Source organism: Salvelinus namaycush, chromosome 39 (genome assembly GCF_016432855.1).
Source record: "Salvelinus namaycush isolate Seneca chromosome 39, SaNama_1.0, whole genome shotgun sequence".
In the NCBI taxonomy this organism is placed as follows: domain Eukaryota; kingdom Metazoa; phylum Chordata; class Actinopteri; order Salmoniformes; family Salmonidae; genus Salvelinus; species Salvelinus namaycush.
Window position 1 is genome coordinate 6,493,125 of NC_052345.1, and position 13,310 is coordinate 6,506,434.

The 13,310-nt window shown below is 42.1% G+C and overlaps 1 protein-coding gene across 1 annotated transcript; it reads left to right on the forward strand.

Moving 5' to 3' along the window:
• Nucleotides 1-5,121: 5,121 nt before the first annotated feature.
• Nucleotides 5,122-9,713, forward strand: klf1 (Kruppel-like factor 1 (erythroid)). The gene is made up of 3 exons (XM_038978714.1): nt 5,122-5,509; nt 5,926-6,859; nt 9,381-9,713. The coding sequence occupies exons 1-3, from the start codon at nt 5,432-5,434 to the stop codon at nt 9,554-9,556; spliced, it is 1,188 nt and encodes a 395-aa protein (XP_038834642.1). The 5' UTR covers nt 5,122-5,431; the 3' UTR covers nt 9,557-9,713.
• The last annotated feature ends 3,597 nt before the right edge of the window (nt 9,714-13,310 follow it).

Genomic DNA, 13,310 nt, shown 5'->3' on the forward strand with positions numbered 1-13,310 from the left:
CTAACAACATACAACTTTGATCGCCATGACTATCCAGCAGACGGACCGGCAATCGCAGAGAGGGACAACAAAGGCAGACACTTGTAAATATGTCAATTGAAATTAATTTTGAATGAGTGGTTGTTCATGTTCAAAGTATTAGCAATTTCTATGAGTGTAGTAATCCTCCATGAGTTTTCCACTTTTGAGCAGTCCCCACCCCCTTTCCCTTGTCTACCAAGCCGTCATATCGGTTTCGTCCGCTAGGGACATTTTCTTTGTATCATGTTGTAACCAATGTGTGACTATTTGTGTGTGTGTTTATGCAAATTCTGTGATTTATTTTAAGTTAGTTAGTAAATCAATTGTCAAGCCAATTTGTATGTCGCCGATTCATGATTCTATGCTAGGGTTCGTGCAGATATCAAAGGATTTGCCGCATTCAGTAATGAGACTAATGAGGTAAAATTCATTAATAAGTGACTGTTTTGAAAAGATATGAAAATATCTGAAGAGTTATATTCAGGAAATTGAAACTCTATAAACAACATGTTCCCGTGGTGCCCCAACTTCCTAGTTAATTAAAGATACATGATTAGTTTAATCGTGTAATTAAATTACACATAGAGAATTGATTTGATATTATACAGTCTTCACATTTAATGATAGTTAACAACACGACACTGTTGATGCACAACCAAATTTCGAAATTGCACCTTATGCACCTATTATTCTTACTCTCAACAGTAAATTGAGACCCCGACTGTATATAAATATACAGTACCAATCAAAGGTTTGGACACACCTACTCATTCAAGGGTTTTTCTTTATTTTTACTATTTTCTACATTGTAGAATTTTATGAAGACATCAAAACTATGAAATAACACATATGGAATCATGTAGTAACCAAAAAAAGTGATTCTTCAAAGTAGCCAACATTTGTCTTGATGACAGCTTTGCACACTATTGGCATTCTCTCAACCAGCTTCATGAGGTAGTCACCTGGAATGCTGAAACTGGCTCTCATGAGGACCGCCATAGGAAAGGAAGACCCAGAGTTACCTCTGCTGCAAAGGATACATTCATTAGAGTTAACTGCACCTCAGATTGCAGCCCAAATAAATGCTTCACTGAGTTCAAGTAACATACACATCTCAACATCAACTGTTCATAGGAGACTGTGTGAATCAGGCCTTCATGGTCTATTTGCTGCAAAGAAACCACCACTAAAGGACACCAATAATTAGAAGAGACTTGCTTGGGCCAAGAAACACGAGCAATAGACATTAGACCGGTGGAAATCTGTCCTTTGGTCTGATGAGTCCAAATTTGAGATTTTTGGTTCCAACCGCCATGTATTCATGAGATGCTGAGTAGGTGAACGGACGATCTATGCATCTGGGGTTCCCACCATGAAGCATGGAGGAGGAGGTGTGATGGTGTGGGGGTGCTTTGCTGGTGACACTGTCAGTGATTTATTTAGAATTCAAGGCACAAAACCAGCATGGATACCACCGCATTCTGCAGTGATACGCCATCCCATTGGGTTTACGCTTAGTGAGACTATCATTTGTTTTTCAACAGAACAATGACCCAAAACACACCTCACAGGCTGTGTAAGGGCTATTTGACCAAGAAGGAGGAGAGTGATGGAGTGCTGCATCAGATGACCTGGCCTCCACAATCACCCGACCTCAACCCAATTGAGATGGTTTGGGATGAGTTGGACCGCAGAGTGAAGGAAAAGCAGCCAACAAGTGCTCAGTATATGTAGGAACTCCTTCAAGATGGTTGGAAAAGCACTCCTCGTGAAGCTGGTTGAGATAATGCCAAGAGTGTGCAAAGCTGTAATCAAGGCAAAGGATGGCTACTTTGAAGAATATAAAATATGAAAGGTATTTTGATTTGTTTAACACTTTTTTGCTTACTACATGATTCCATATGTGTTATTTCATAGTTTTCATGTCTTCACTACTATTCTACAATGTAGAAAATAGTAAAAATAAAGAAAAACTTTTGACTTGTACTGTATATGTTTTTATTTTCTAGCCCGCAAAACCTGATCAGAACCCGGACAATGTCGCCATGGAGAAAGAGCTGTTCTCTGAGCCCCTGCCAGAGTCATTGACCACAGCCTATTGTCTGCAGTTCGGCCCCAGTGTAAAATTCATGAGTATCTACAAGAGGGCGTTTGGCCAAGACCACCAAGTGGCCAAGCACAAGCTCCATTGGAGGTCAACAAAGCTCTTTGTGGACTTTGATGCCACCTATAACATTGAAAACATGAATGCCCTCAACGGCTGCATGGAGGTATATTTGAACCTCGACCCGGAGGTGAAGCCTTTGGAGGAGGAAGATCTTCAAGAGGTGGAGCCTCTGGGGAAGGAGTCTCTCTAGATGAAGGCTCTGGAGGTGGAGAAGGAGGTGGTGGAGTAGGTAGTTGAGGGGGAGGTGGAGAAGGAGGTGGTGGAGAAGGTAGTTGATGTGGAGGAGGTTGAGAAGTAGGTGGAGAAGGACGTGGAGGTGGAGAAGGAGGTGAAGAAGGATGTGGAGGATATTAAGAAGTAGGTGGAGGTGGAGAAGGATGTGGAGGAGGTGGAGAAGGAGGTGGAGGTTGAGAAAGGTTGAGAAAGAGGTGGAGGTGGAGAAGCAGGTGGAGGAGGTTGAGAAGGAGGTGGAGAAGGAGGTGGAGGTTGAGAAAGGTTGAGAAAGAGGTGGAGGTGGAGAAGCAGGTGGAGAAGGATGTGGAGGAGTTTGAGAAGTAGGTGGAGGTGGAGAAGGATGTGGAGGAGTTTGAGAAGTAGGTGGAGAAGGACGTGGAGGTGGAGAAGGAGGTGAAGAAGGATGTGGAGGAGATTAAGAAGTAGGTGGAGGTGGAGAAGGATGTGGAGGAGGTTGAGAAGTAGGTGGAGAAGGAGGTGGAGGTTGAGAAAGGTTGGGAAAGAGGTGGAGGTGGAGAAGCAGGTGGAGGAGGTTGAGAAGGAGGTGGAGAAGGAGGTGGAGGTTGAGAAAGGTTGAGAAAGAGGTGGAGGTGGAGAAGCAGGTGGAGAAGGATGTGGAGGAGTTTGAGAAGTAGGTGGAGGTGGAGAAGGATGTGGAGGAGTTTGAGAAGTAGGTGGAGAATGACGTGGAGGTGGAGAAGGAGGTGGAGAAGGATGTGGAGGAGGTTGAGAAGGAGGTGGAGAATGAGGTGGAGGTTGAGAAAGAGGTGGAGGTGGAGAAGCAGGTGGAGAAGGAGGTGGAGGAGTTTGAGAAGTAGGTGGATGTGGAGAAGGATGTGGAGGAGGTTGAGAAGGATGTGGAGGTGGAGAAGGAGGTGGAGAAGGATGTGGAGGAGGTTGAGAAGCAGGTGGAGAAGGAGGTGGAGGTTGAGAAAGGTTGAGAAAGAGGTGGAGGTGGAGAAGCAGGTGGAGAAGGATGTGGAGGAGTTTGAGAAGTAGGTGGAGGTGGAGAAGGATGTGGAGAAGGTTGAGAAGGACGTGGAGGTGGAGAAGGAGGTGGAGAAGGATGTGGAGGAGGTTGAGAAGGAGGTGGAGAAGGAGGTGGAGGTTGAGAAAGGTTGAGAAAGAGGTGGAGATGGAGAAGCAGGTGGAGAAGGATGTGGAGGAGTTTGAGAAGTAGGTGGAGAAGGATGTGGAGGAGTTTGAGAAGTAGGTGGAGAAGGACGTGGAGGTGGAGAAGGAGGTGGAGAAGGATGTGGAGGAGGTTGAGAAGGAGGTGGAGAAGGAGGTGGAGGTTGAGAAAGGTTGAGAAAGAGGTGGAGGTGGAGAAGCAGATGGAGAAGGATGTGGAGGAGGTTGAGAAGTAGGTGGAGGTGGAGAAGGATGTGGAGGAGTTTGAGAAGCAGGTGGAGAAGGAGGTGGAGGTTGAGAAAGGTTGAGAAAGAGGTGGAGGTGGAGAAGCAGGTAGAGAAGGATGTGGAGGAGGTTAAGAAGGAGGTGGAGAAGGAGGTGGAGATTGAGAAAGAGGTGGAAGTGGAGAAGCAGGTGGAGAAGGATGTGGAGGAGTTTGGGAAGTAGGTGGAGAAGGACGTGGAGGTTGAGAAGCAGGTGGAGAAGGACGTGGAGGTGGAGAAGGATGTGGAGGAGATTGAGAAGCAGGTGGAGAAGCAGGTGGAGGTGGAGAAAGAGGTGGAGGTTTTCCAACCTTCCAACCAGCTTTTCCAACCTTCCCAAGGATGACTGAGCCCACCTGAGCTGCCTGTATCTCACACACACACACAACAAAACATTAGATATATTTGCAAAAAGCAATACTTGCAATGAAAACAATTTGAATTGCTTGGAAAATATGAACATTGTGTCCTTGAGCTTTTTTACATTCATATAATCTGATTATTATTACAATTCATGTGTACCAATACAGTACATTGAACTTTATTACACCAATGATAGCACCAATTCATTATAATGATGGTGCCATAATATAAACAGTATTTGTAAAAAGTGGCTATAGGGCATTCATAACAAACTTTAGTGTAGCTCCTTTCTAACACAAGGTTTTTCCCAAGTAATACGCCTCTGTAGACGAAAGTGAAAGATTGTAAAAAAGAGTGAGAGACTCTTTATCTGTGTATGGAGCAGTCAGCAGAGACAGGCAGTAGTCAGCAGCACCATTATCTGTTGTCAAACAGGGGCCTCTCTTGGCCCCCGTGCACACTGATAAACACAGCCTAGCACATAATCACCTACTAGACACACAGGTCTTCTCAGAACCACATGTCCCAGAGGTGTGTGTACTGCTCAATGTGTGTGTAGCAGTTTTAGTAGTGGGGGAGGGGAGTTTGAGTTGGTTCATGAAGCTGAATGAAGAGGCGAATGTCAGTATGATATTCTGCTTGCACTGTATGTCATAACATGTCAGAGAAACAACAACTCTAATACACTTGAAATTACATGTTCAGTTGTTTTGTGCAAAACAAAGTGCATAACATTCATTAGCTAGAATTACATCTGTTTATTCTCTTTCTCTTTGGAATTGTTTTGCTGGCCGTAGATTTCTGCTCAGGATCCAAAAACAGGGAGGGGTAGCGAGGGGGGAGATAGCACAACTGTTCATTCACTCTTTCTCCTGGTTAAGAGGAGAGGACTGGAGTAAGAAAAGGAGTTGGCATAGAACACACACACACACACTTACGTCCCACCCCCCAACAGTCATCAGAAGATACATGAACGGAGAAGATTTGAAGTCACGTTCACTACTGAGAGAGAAAGAGGGGGGGATACGGTAGACGGGTAGAATGGAGAGACGACAACTGTAAGAAGAAAGTAGGCTACTTGGCCTGTCAAATTGGATAAGAGACAGGTGTAACTGTTTTCAGGATGACTGGTTACTTACAATTTGCAATAGTCTAACCATTGTGAGATGGTCATGTAAAAGAAAATACAAACCTCACATTATTGTCACCACTGTAACCTGTGTAAAGTTGACGTCTAACTCGAACTGATCATATGTCTGGGACACAAGCTGCTGTGCTGCCATCCTTCAGCTCCTTCTCAAACTGTGTTCACTCTAATGACATTATGAAGGTATGTATTCCACTTGTTACTTTCATTTGGTTTCTACATTTTGCTGAAACAATAAAAAGTGTTGTCACTTGTATAACTTTGTTTTAAGAGGGTGAGTCTTGGGGCTAATAGCAGAGTGTCTAAATGCCATCAACTTTTCTTTGAACAAAATGTTTTGACCTGCAATGAAGAGGCCCTGTGAGCACAGCCTCATATCCCCAACAAAGCCGACACATTTAATACAATACGTGTATTTTGATTTAAGATCTGTTCAAATATAAAATGGATTTTATTTGGAAAGTTATTACAAAACTAGGATTTAATTATAAAATTGTTATTTTAATTTGTTAGTGGATGTTGTTTGGTTATTTCCATATTTATGTGAAGTTAGTAAGAGAGACTCGATATGAACTGATGTTTTTGTACTGTCACACAAGGTGTGGAAATTTGAGGATGGCGCTCTCAGTCTGGACTCTCAAACCAAGAGGACGTCACCTGGCAACACCAGTGACCAGCAGCCAGTTCTTCCTCACCTGGACGATGAAAGTGAAACCTCATGGGACATGGAGTTCTTGTTGTCTGACTGGAGCAACCCATCACCTGAGCTGAACCCCTCTCTGGACTACAACACTCAGCATCTTCCTCAAACGGACCAAACTGGACTCTACCATGATGGAGGAGGGGTGTTGACGGACCAAATAAGTCCAGACAGGCTTCATACGGGCAGCAGTAGCCTGATGGTTGAGCTACTCACCCCCTTGGAGACCATTGGTTCAGGCATACCAGAACTTTACAACCAACAGGTTCGGTCATCATCATCATTATCATCATCATCATCATTCCCCATTCAACCAAACGTGGACCAGTATGGTTTCAACCCCGGAAGCAACCAGGAGAGACATGGCAGAGATAGAGCCACTGCTGTCCTCACTAAGGCCAAATCATGGGACTTTGGAATGGGACACTACTACCCCCAACAACACACTTCCATGGTGACGTTTCAAGATGGCAGATTCCTCCAAGCCCCTGTCTCCATGACAACCTCTATGACCTCTGAATCTCGAACCCACCACTACAGCTTCCTCCAAAACTACCCCCACCACCTGGGTCTATACCGCAACCAGAGAGACTACAACCTCCACGGCCACCACCACCAACAAGCCTCCTCCAACCACTTCCCCTACTCCCAGCACCAGCAGCCCCACCTAGCTATCACCTCCACAGGGGTTCCCCCTGGAGGCTTGGAGGGGAAGAACGGCCGCAGGACTGTGGTGAAGAAGAGAGCTGCTACACACAGCTGTGAATACTCAGGTTGTAGTAAGACCTATACCAAGAGCTCCCACCTCAAGGCTCACCTCCGCACACACACAGGTAAGAATCATACATTAGAATACATTACACAGGTAAGAATCATACATTAGAATACATTACACAGGTAAGAATCATACATTAGAATACATTACACAGGTAAGAATCATACATTAGAATACATTACACAGATAAGAATACAGCGATTAGAAAACATTACACATGGAAGAATTCAGAGATTAGAATACATTACACAGATAAGAATACATAAATTAGAATACATTGCACAGGTAAGAATACAGAGATTAGAATACATTACACAGGTAAGAATACATAAATGAAAATACATTACACAGGTAAGAATACAGAGATTAGAATACATTACACAGGTAAGAATACAGAGATTAGAATACATTACACAGGTAAGAATATATACATGAAAATACATTACACAGGTAAGAATACAGAGATTAGAATACATTACACAGATAAGAATACATGAATGAAAATACATTACACAGGTAAGAATACAGAGATTAGAATACATTACACAGGTAAGAATACAGAGATTAGAATACATTACACAGGTGAGATTAGAACACATTACACAGGTAAAAATACAGAGATTAGAATACATTACACAGGTAAGAATACATAAATGAAAATACATTACACAGGTAAGAATACAGAGATTAGAATACATTACACAGGTAAGAATACAGAGATTAGAATACATTACACAGATAAGAATACATGAATGAAAATACATTACACAGGTAAGAATACAGAGATTAGAATACATTACACAGGTAAGAATACAGAGATTAGAATACATTACACAGGTAAGAATACAGAGATTAGAATACATTACACACGTGAGATTAGAACACATTACACAGGTAAAAATACAGAGATTAGAATACATTACACAGGTAAGAATACAGAGATTAGAATACATTACACAGGTAAGAATACAGAGATTAGAATACATTACACAGGTAAGAATACAGAGATTAGAATACATTACACAGGTAAAAATACAGAGATTAGAATACATTACACAGGTAAAAATACAGAGATTAGAATACATTACACAGGTAAGAATACAGAGATTAGAATACATTACACAGGTAAGAATACAGAGATTAGAATACATTACACAGGTAAGAATACAGAGATTAGAATACATTACACAGGTAAGAATACAGAGATTAGAATACATTACACAGGTAAGAATACAGAGATTAGAATACATTACACAGGTAAAAATACAGAGATTAGAATACATTACACAGGTAAGAATACAGAGATTAGAATACATTACACAGGTAAGAATACAGAGATTAGAATACATTACACAGGTAAGAATACAGAGATTAGAATACATTACACAGGTAAGAATACAGAGATTAGAATACATTACACAGGTGAGATCAGAACACATTACACAGGTAAGAATACAGAGATTAGATTACACAGGTAATAATACAGATATTAGAATACATTACACAGATAAGAATACAGAGATTAGAATACATTACACAGATAAGAATACAGAGATTAGAATACATTACACAAAAAAGAATACAGAGATTAGAATAAATTACACAGGTAAGAATACAGAGATTAGAATACATTACACAGGTAAGAATACGGAGATTATAATAAATTACACAGGTAAGAATATAGAGATTAGAATACATTACACAGGTAAGAATACAGAGATTAGAATACATGACACAGATATTGAGGCATTAATGCATATTCTAGGGATTAGAATACATTACACAGATATTGAGGCATTAATGCATATTCTATGGATTAGAATACATTACACAGGTGAGATTAGAATACATTACACAGGTAAGAATACAGAGATTAGAATACATTACACAGGTAGAATACAGAGATTAGAATACATGACACAGATATTGAGGCATTAATGCATATTCTAGGGATTAGAATACGTTACACAGATATTGAGGCATTAATGCATATTCTAGGGATTAGAATACATTACACAGGTGAGATTAGAATACATTACACAGGTAAGAATACAGAGATTAGAATACATTACACAGGTAAGAATACAGAGATTAGAATACATGACACAGATATTGAGGCATTAATGCATATTCTAGGGATTAGAATACATTACGGCTAATAGGCAGAACTGCATGATGGACAACTTCATATGGATGAATAATGATTCATAGCTTTTAGTAGTAATGGCTATTGAATAGAAAAAGTCTAAACCATCCTTGGGACGTCCCAACTCTGACGTCAACCCATTGAAGTTGTTAAAACAGTTAAGGAAAGGGTTAGGGTTAGGTAAGGGTTAAGGTTGGGTTAGGTTAGGTTAGGTTAAGGATAGGGGTTAGAGTAGGGGTTAGGGTATGGACGTCCCAAGGATCTTTGATTGCATTAACCCTATTGAATAGGATACAATTTACACTATGAATTATCAACACATTTTATCAACAAATGCACAGGGACTACTATTGCTACGGAGTGTTTAAAACAAGTCACTTCTGAGCCAACTGATTTTGACACTGGTTGCTTTTGTGTGCTATTAATTCCATAGGGGAGAAACCATACCACTGTACGTGGGAGGGCTGTGGGTGGAAGTTTGCCCGTTCGGACGAGTTGACCCGTCACTACCGTAAACACACGGGTCAGAAACCCTACGCGTGTCTGCAGTGTCAGAGAGCGTTCTCCCGCTCAGACCACCTGGCCCTGCACATGAAGAGACACACATGATGAGAGGAGTGGAGGATGGGTATGACTGGGGCTGTGTGAGATCATACACACTAATATGTGTGTACCTGTATACACACACTCTCCACTGTCATTCTGGTTTTCTTTCTCTCTCTCTCTCTCTCTCTCTCTCTCTCTCTCTCTCTCTCTCTCTCTCTCTCTCTCTCTCTCTCTCTCTCTCTCTCTCTCTCTCTCTCTCTCTCTCTCTCTCTCTCTCTCTCTCTCTCTCTCTCTCTCTCTCTCTCTCTCTCTCTCTCTCTCTCTCTCTCTCTCTCTCTCTCTCTCTCTCTCTCTCTCTCTCTCTCTCTCTCTCTCTCTCTCTCTTATTGTCTCCTATCTCTATCTCTCTTTCTCTCTCTCGCACACTAATCTAATCAACACACACGCGGTGCACACGCAACTACTTGGCAGAGTAATGTTATCATGGATGAAGAGGAGATGTGACTACTCAAAGATATACAGTGGACACACACACGTTGTCCACACACTATAAACAGATAAAGTAAACGAAGAGCCTTACAGTTACAGACTGACTTAACACTAAAAATAAACATTTACATTTGAGTCATTTAAGAGACGCTCTAATCCAGAGTAATTTACAGTCAGAGTTAGGTGGGACAACCACATATCACAGGCATAGTAAGTACTCTTTTCCTCAATAAAGTAGTTAACAGCAAAGTCAGAACTAGAAAGGCGGGGGTGGAGTCAAGAGCAAGTATTAGTTCAGGATTTGTAGATTTTTAAATGTTTCTTTGAGGGGGGGGCTCGAGGTGAGGAGGGGGATTATTTAAAATACTCGTTGAAGAGGTAGGGTTTCAGATGTTTTCTGAAGATGGGCGGGACTCTGCTGTCCTAGCTTCAGGGGGAAGATGGTTCCACCATTGGGGTGCCAGGACAGAGAAGAGCTTTGACAGGGCTGAGCAGGAGCTGCCCTCCCGTAGGGGTGGGAGGGACAAGAGACCAGAGGTGGCAGAACAGAGTGCTCGGGTTGGGGTGTAGGGTTTGAGCATAGCCTGAAGGTAGGGAGGGGCAGTTCCTCTTGCTGTTCTTGTAGTGGAGACGTCCAGTGGAATGCAGTCTGGGAACTAGGTTAGAACATTAGCACCCAAAATGTACACAAAGTTCAAAGGTCAATACAGGCTGTGTCACTGGGGAGTGTCATTCTGGCTGAAACATTGTACAAGGAACTTCATACAAATATGCGTTGTTTCCAATATCCAACACTATATTTATGGATCTTTCCTGTAAATTATCTAAAGATATATTTTTTTATTAAGGCTAAAATGTGTCTTGAATTAAGGTTAAGATTTGGTTAAGATATCAACTTTTCATGTGGTACTAGTGTCTTAATTTCATGGAGACAGATCACCTCAACTTAACCACATTGAAAATACACCAAGCAGATCAATTTTGTATAATTTCCAATTGAATAAATGTATTTATTTGCAAGGCTTTTCACATTAATATAATTCATAACTTCATACGTTTTATATCACTTTAGTAATTGAGTGCTTTAAACTTTTCTCAAAAGTTTTATTTGTATAATTTGCTAATTTTTATACATTTATTTGACTCTGCATGATTGAGTTTGTTTCTAATTTCTAAGTTATCTGCAGTAAAATGTAAGTTCATTCAATAAATGTGTACACTTACGAGTGAAGCGCAAATATATAATTTAACCACTAGGTGTCTCTGTTCTATAGGGATATTATGAGGTGATACATTTTTGAACTTTTTAGTCATTTAACAGACACTCTTATCCAGAGCAACTTTTAAGGTAGGTAAGACGACCACATATCACAGTCACAGTGAGTCAAACTGTTCCACAATATCAGCAAAGTCAGTGATAGTAACAAAAGATAAGTGCAAGTGTTAGCGCAAGAACGTATAGGAACACCTATCTAATGTTGAGTTGCACCCGCGTTTGCCCTCAGAACAGCCTCAATTCGTTAGGGCATGCACTCTACAAGCGTTTCACAGTGACGCTGGCCCAAGTTGACTCCGATGCTTCCCACAGTTGTGTCCAGTTGGCTGGATGCCCTTTGTGTGTTGGACCATTCTTAACACACACATCAAATAAAATAGTTTTTTTTATTTTTTTACTTTTTTACGAGCCCTTAACCAACAATGCAGTTCAAGAAATAGAGTTAAGAAAATATTTACTAAATAAACTAAAGTAGAAAATGTAATAATAGTAACATAATAAAATAACAGGTTAGTCATGGTAATTTGTACCTGTAGGTAGGGGTAAAGTGATTATGCATAGATAATAAACAGCCAGTAGCAGCAGTGTAAAAACAAAAGGGTCAATGTAAATAGTCCAGGTGGCCATTTGATCAATTGTTCAGCAGTCTCATGGCTTGGGGGTAGAAGCTGTTGAGGAGCCTTTTGGACCTAGACTTGGCGCTTCGGTACCGCTTGCCGTGGGGTAGCAGAGAGAGCAGTTCATGACTTTAGTGACTAGAGTCTTTGACAATTTTTGGGGCCTTCCTCTGACACTGTTTTAGTAATAGGTCCTGGATGGCAGGAAGCTTTGCCCCAGTGATGTACTGGGCCGTACGCACTACCCTCTGTAGCGCCTTACGGTCGGATGCCGAGCAGTTGCCATACCAGGCGGTGATGCAACCGTTCAGGATGCTCTCGATGTTGCAGCTGTAGAACTTTTTGAGGATCTGGGGACCCATGCCAAATCTTTTCAGTCTCCTGAGGGGGAAAAGGTGTTGTCGTGCCCTCTTCACAACTGTCTTGGTGTGTTTGAACTGTTAGTTTCTAAATATCAGAGTAAGAACTAGACGGACACTATGAAAGCTTAAACCAAGTTTATTCACCCCAAAGGATGGAACACCTGGACAGACAAAAGACATATTCAGACAAGCACTGATATTTAACTCTTTCTCCTATGCTGAGTCTCCTCCTACACATCTGAACAGCCAATGCATCTCTGTTGCTAGACAAAACCTTAGTAATATCTGGTCTTCCTAACTTCATCTGACCTGATCTCTGCCCCAAAGTGCTCACTGCTCCCCAACTCACGGCTGTCATGTTGACTCGTACCAGACTGTGTCTCTTTTCCTCCCATAGGCGCCCTGATGGCTAACAATAACATATCCTGACATAATGTAAATGTTACCCTCTCTCCCTCAGTGACATGAATAAGTATATTTCATATTCTCAGAACCCAACAGGACCCAACAGGACCATGATAGTTGGTTGGTGATGTGGACACCAAGGAACGTGAAACTCTCCACTCGCTCACCTTCAGCCCTTTCGATGTGAATGGGGGTGTGTTCGGCCCTTATTTTCTTATAGTCCACGATCAGCTACTTTGTCTTGCTCACATTGAGGGAGAGGTTGTTGTCCTGGCACCACACTACCAGGTCTCTGACCAGGTCTATCCCTATAGGCTGTCTCATCATTGTCGGTGATCAGGCCTACCACTGTTGTGTGGTCAGCAAACTTAATGATGGTGTTGGAGTCGTGCTTGGCCACGAGTCGTGCTTGGCCATGGGAGTACAGGAGGGGACTAAGCACGCACCCCTGAGGGCCCCCCGTGTTGAGGATCAGCGTGGCAGACATGCTGTTGCCTACCCTTACCACCTGGGGGTGGCACGTCAGGAAGTCCAGGATCCAGTTGCAGAGGGAGGTGTTTAGTCCCAGGGTCTTTAGCTTAGTGATGAGCTTTGTGGGCACTATGGTGTTGAACACTGAGCTGTAGTCAATGAACAGCATTCTCACATTCAGTTGAAGTCGGAAGTTT

What these genes read in the sequence shown, in the direction of transcription:
- klf1 (XM_038978714.1), top strand. Translation starts at nt 5,432, where the DNA reads ATGTCTGGGACACAAGCTGCTGTGCTGCCATCCTTCAGCTCCTTCTCA. An exon ending in ACTCTAATGACATTATGAAG is followed by an intron (nt 5,510 to 5,925) that starts GTATGTATTCCA and finishes CTGTCACACAAG; the next exon opens with GTGTGGAAATTTGAGGATGG. An exon ending in TCACCTCCGCACACACACAG is followed by an intron (nt 6,860 to 9,380) that starts GTAAGAATCATA and finishes TTAATTCCATAG; the next exon opens with GGGAGAAACCATACCACTGT.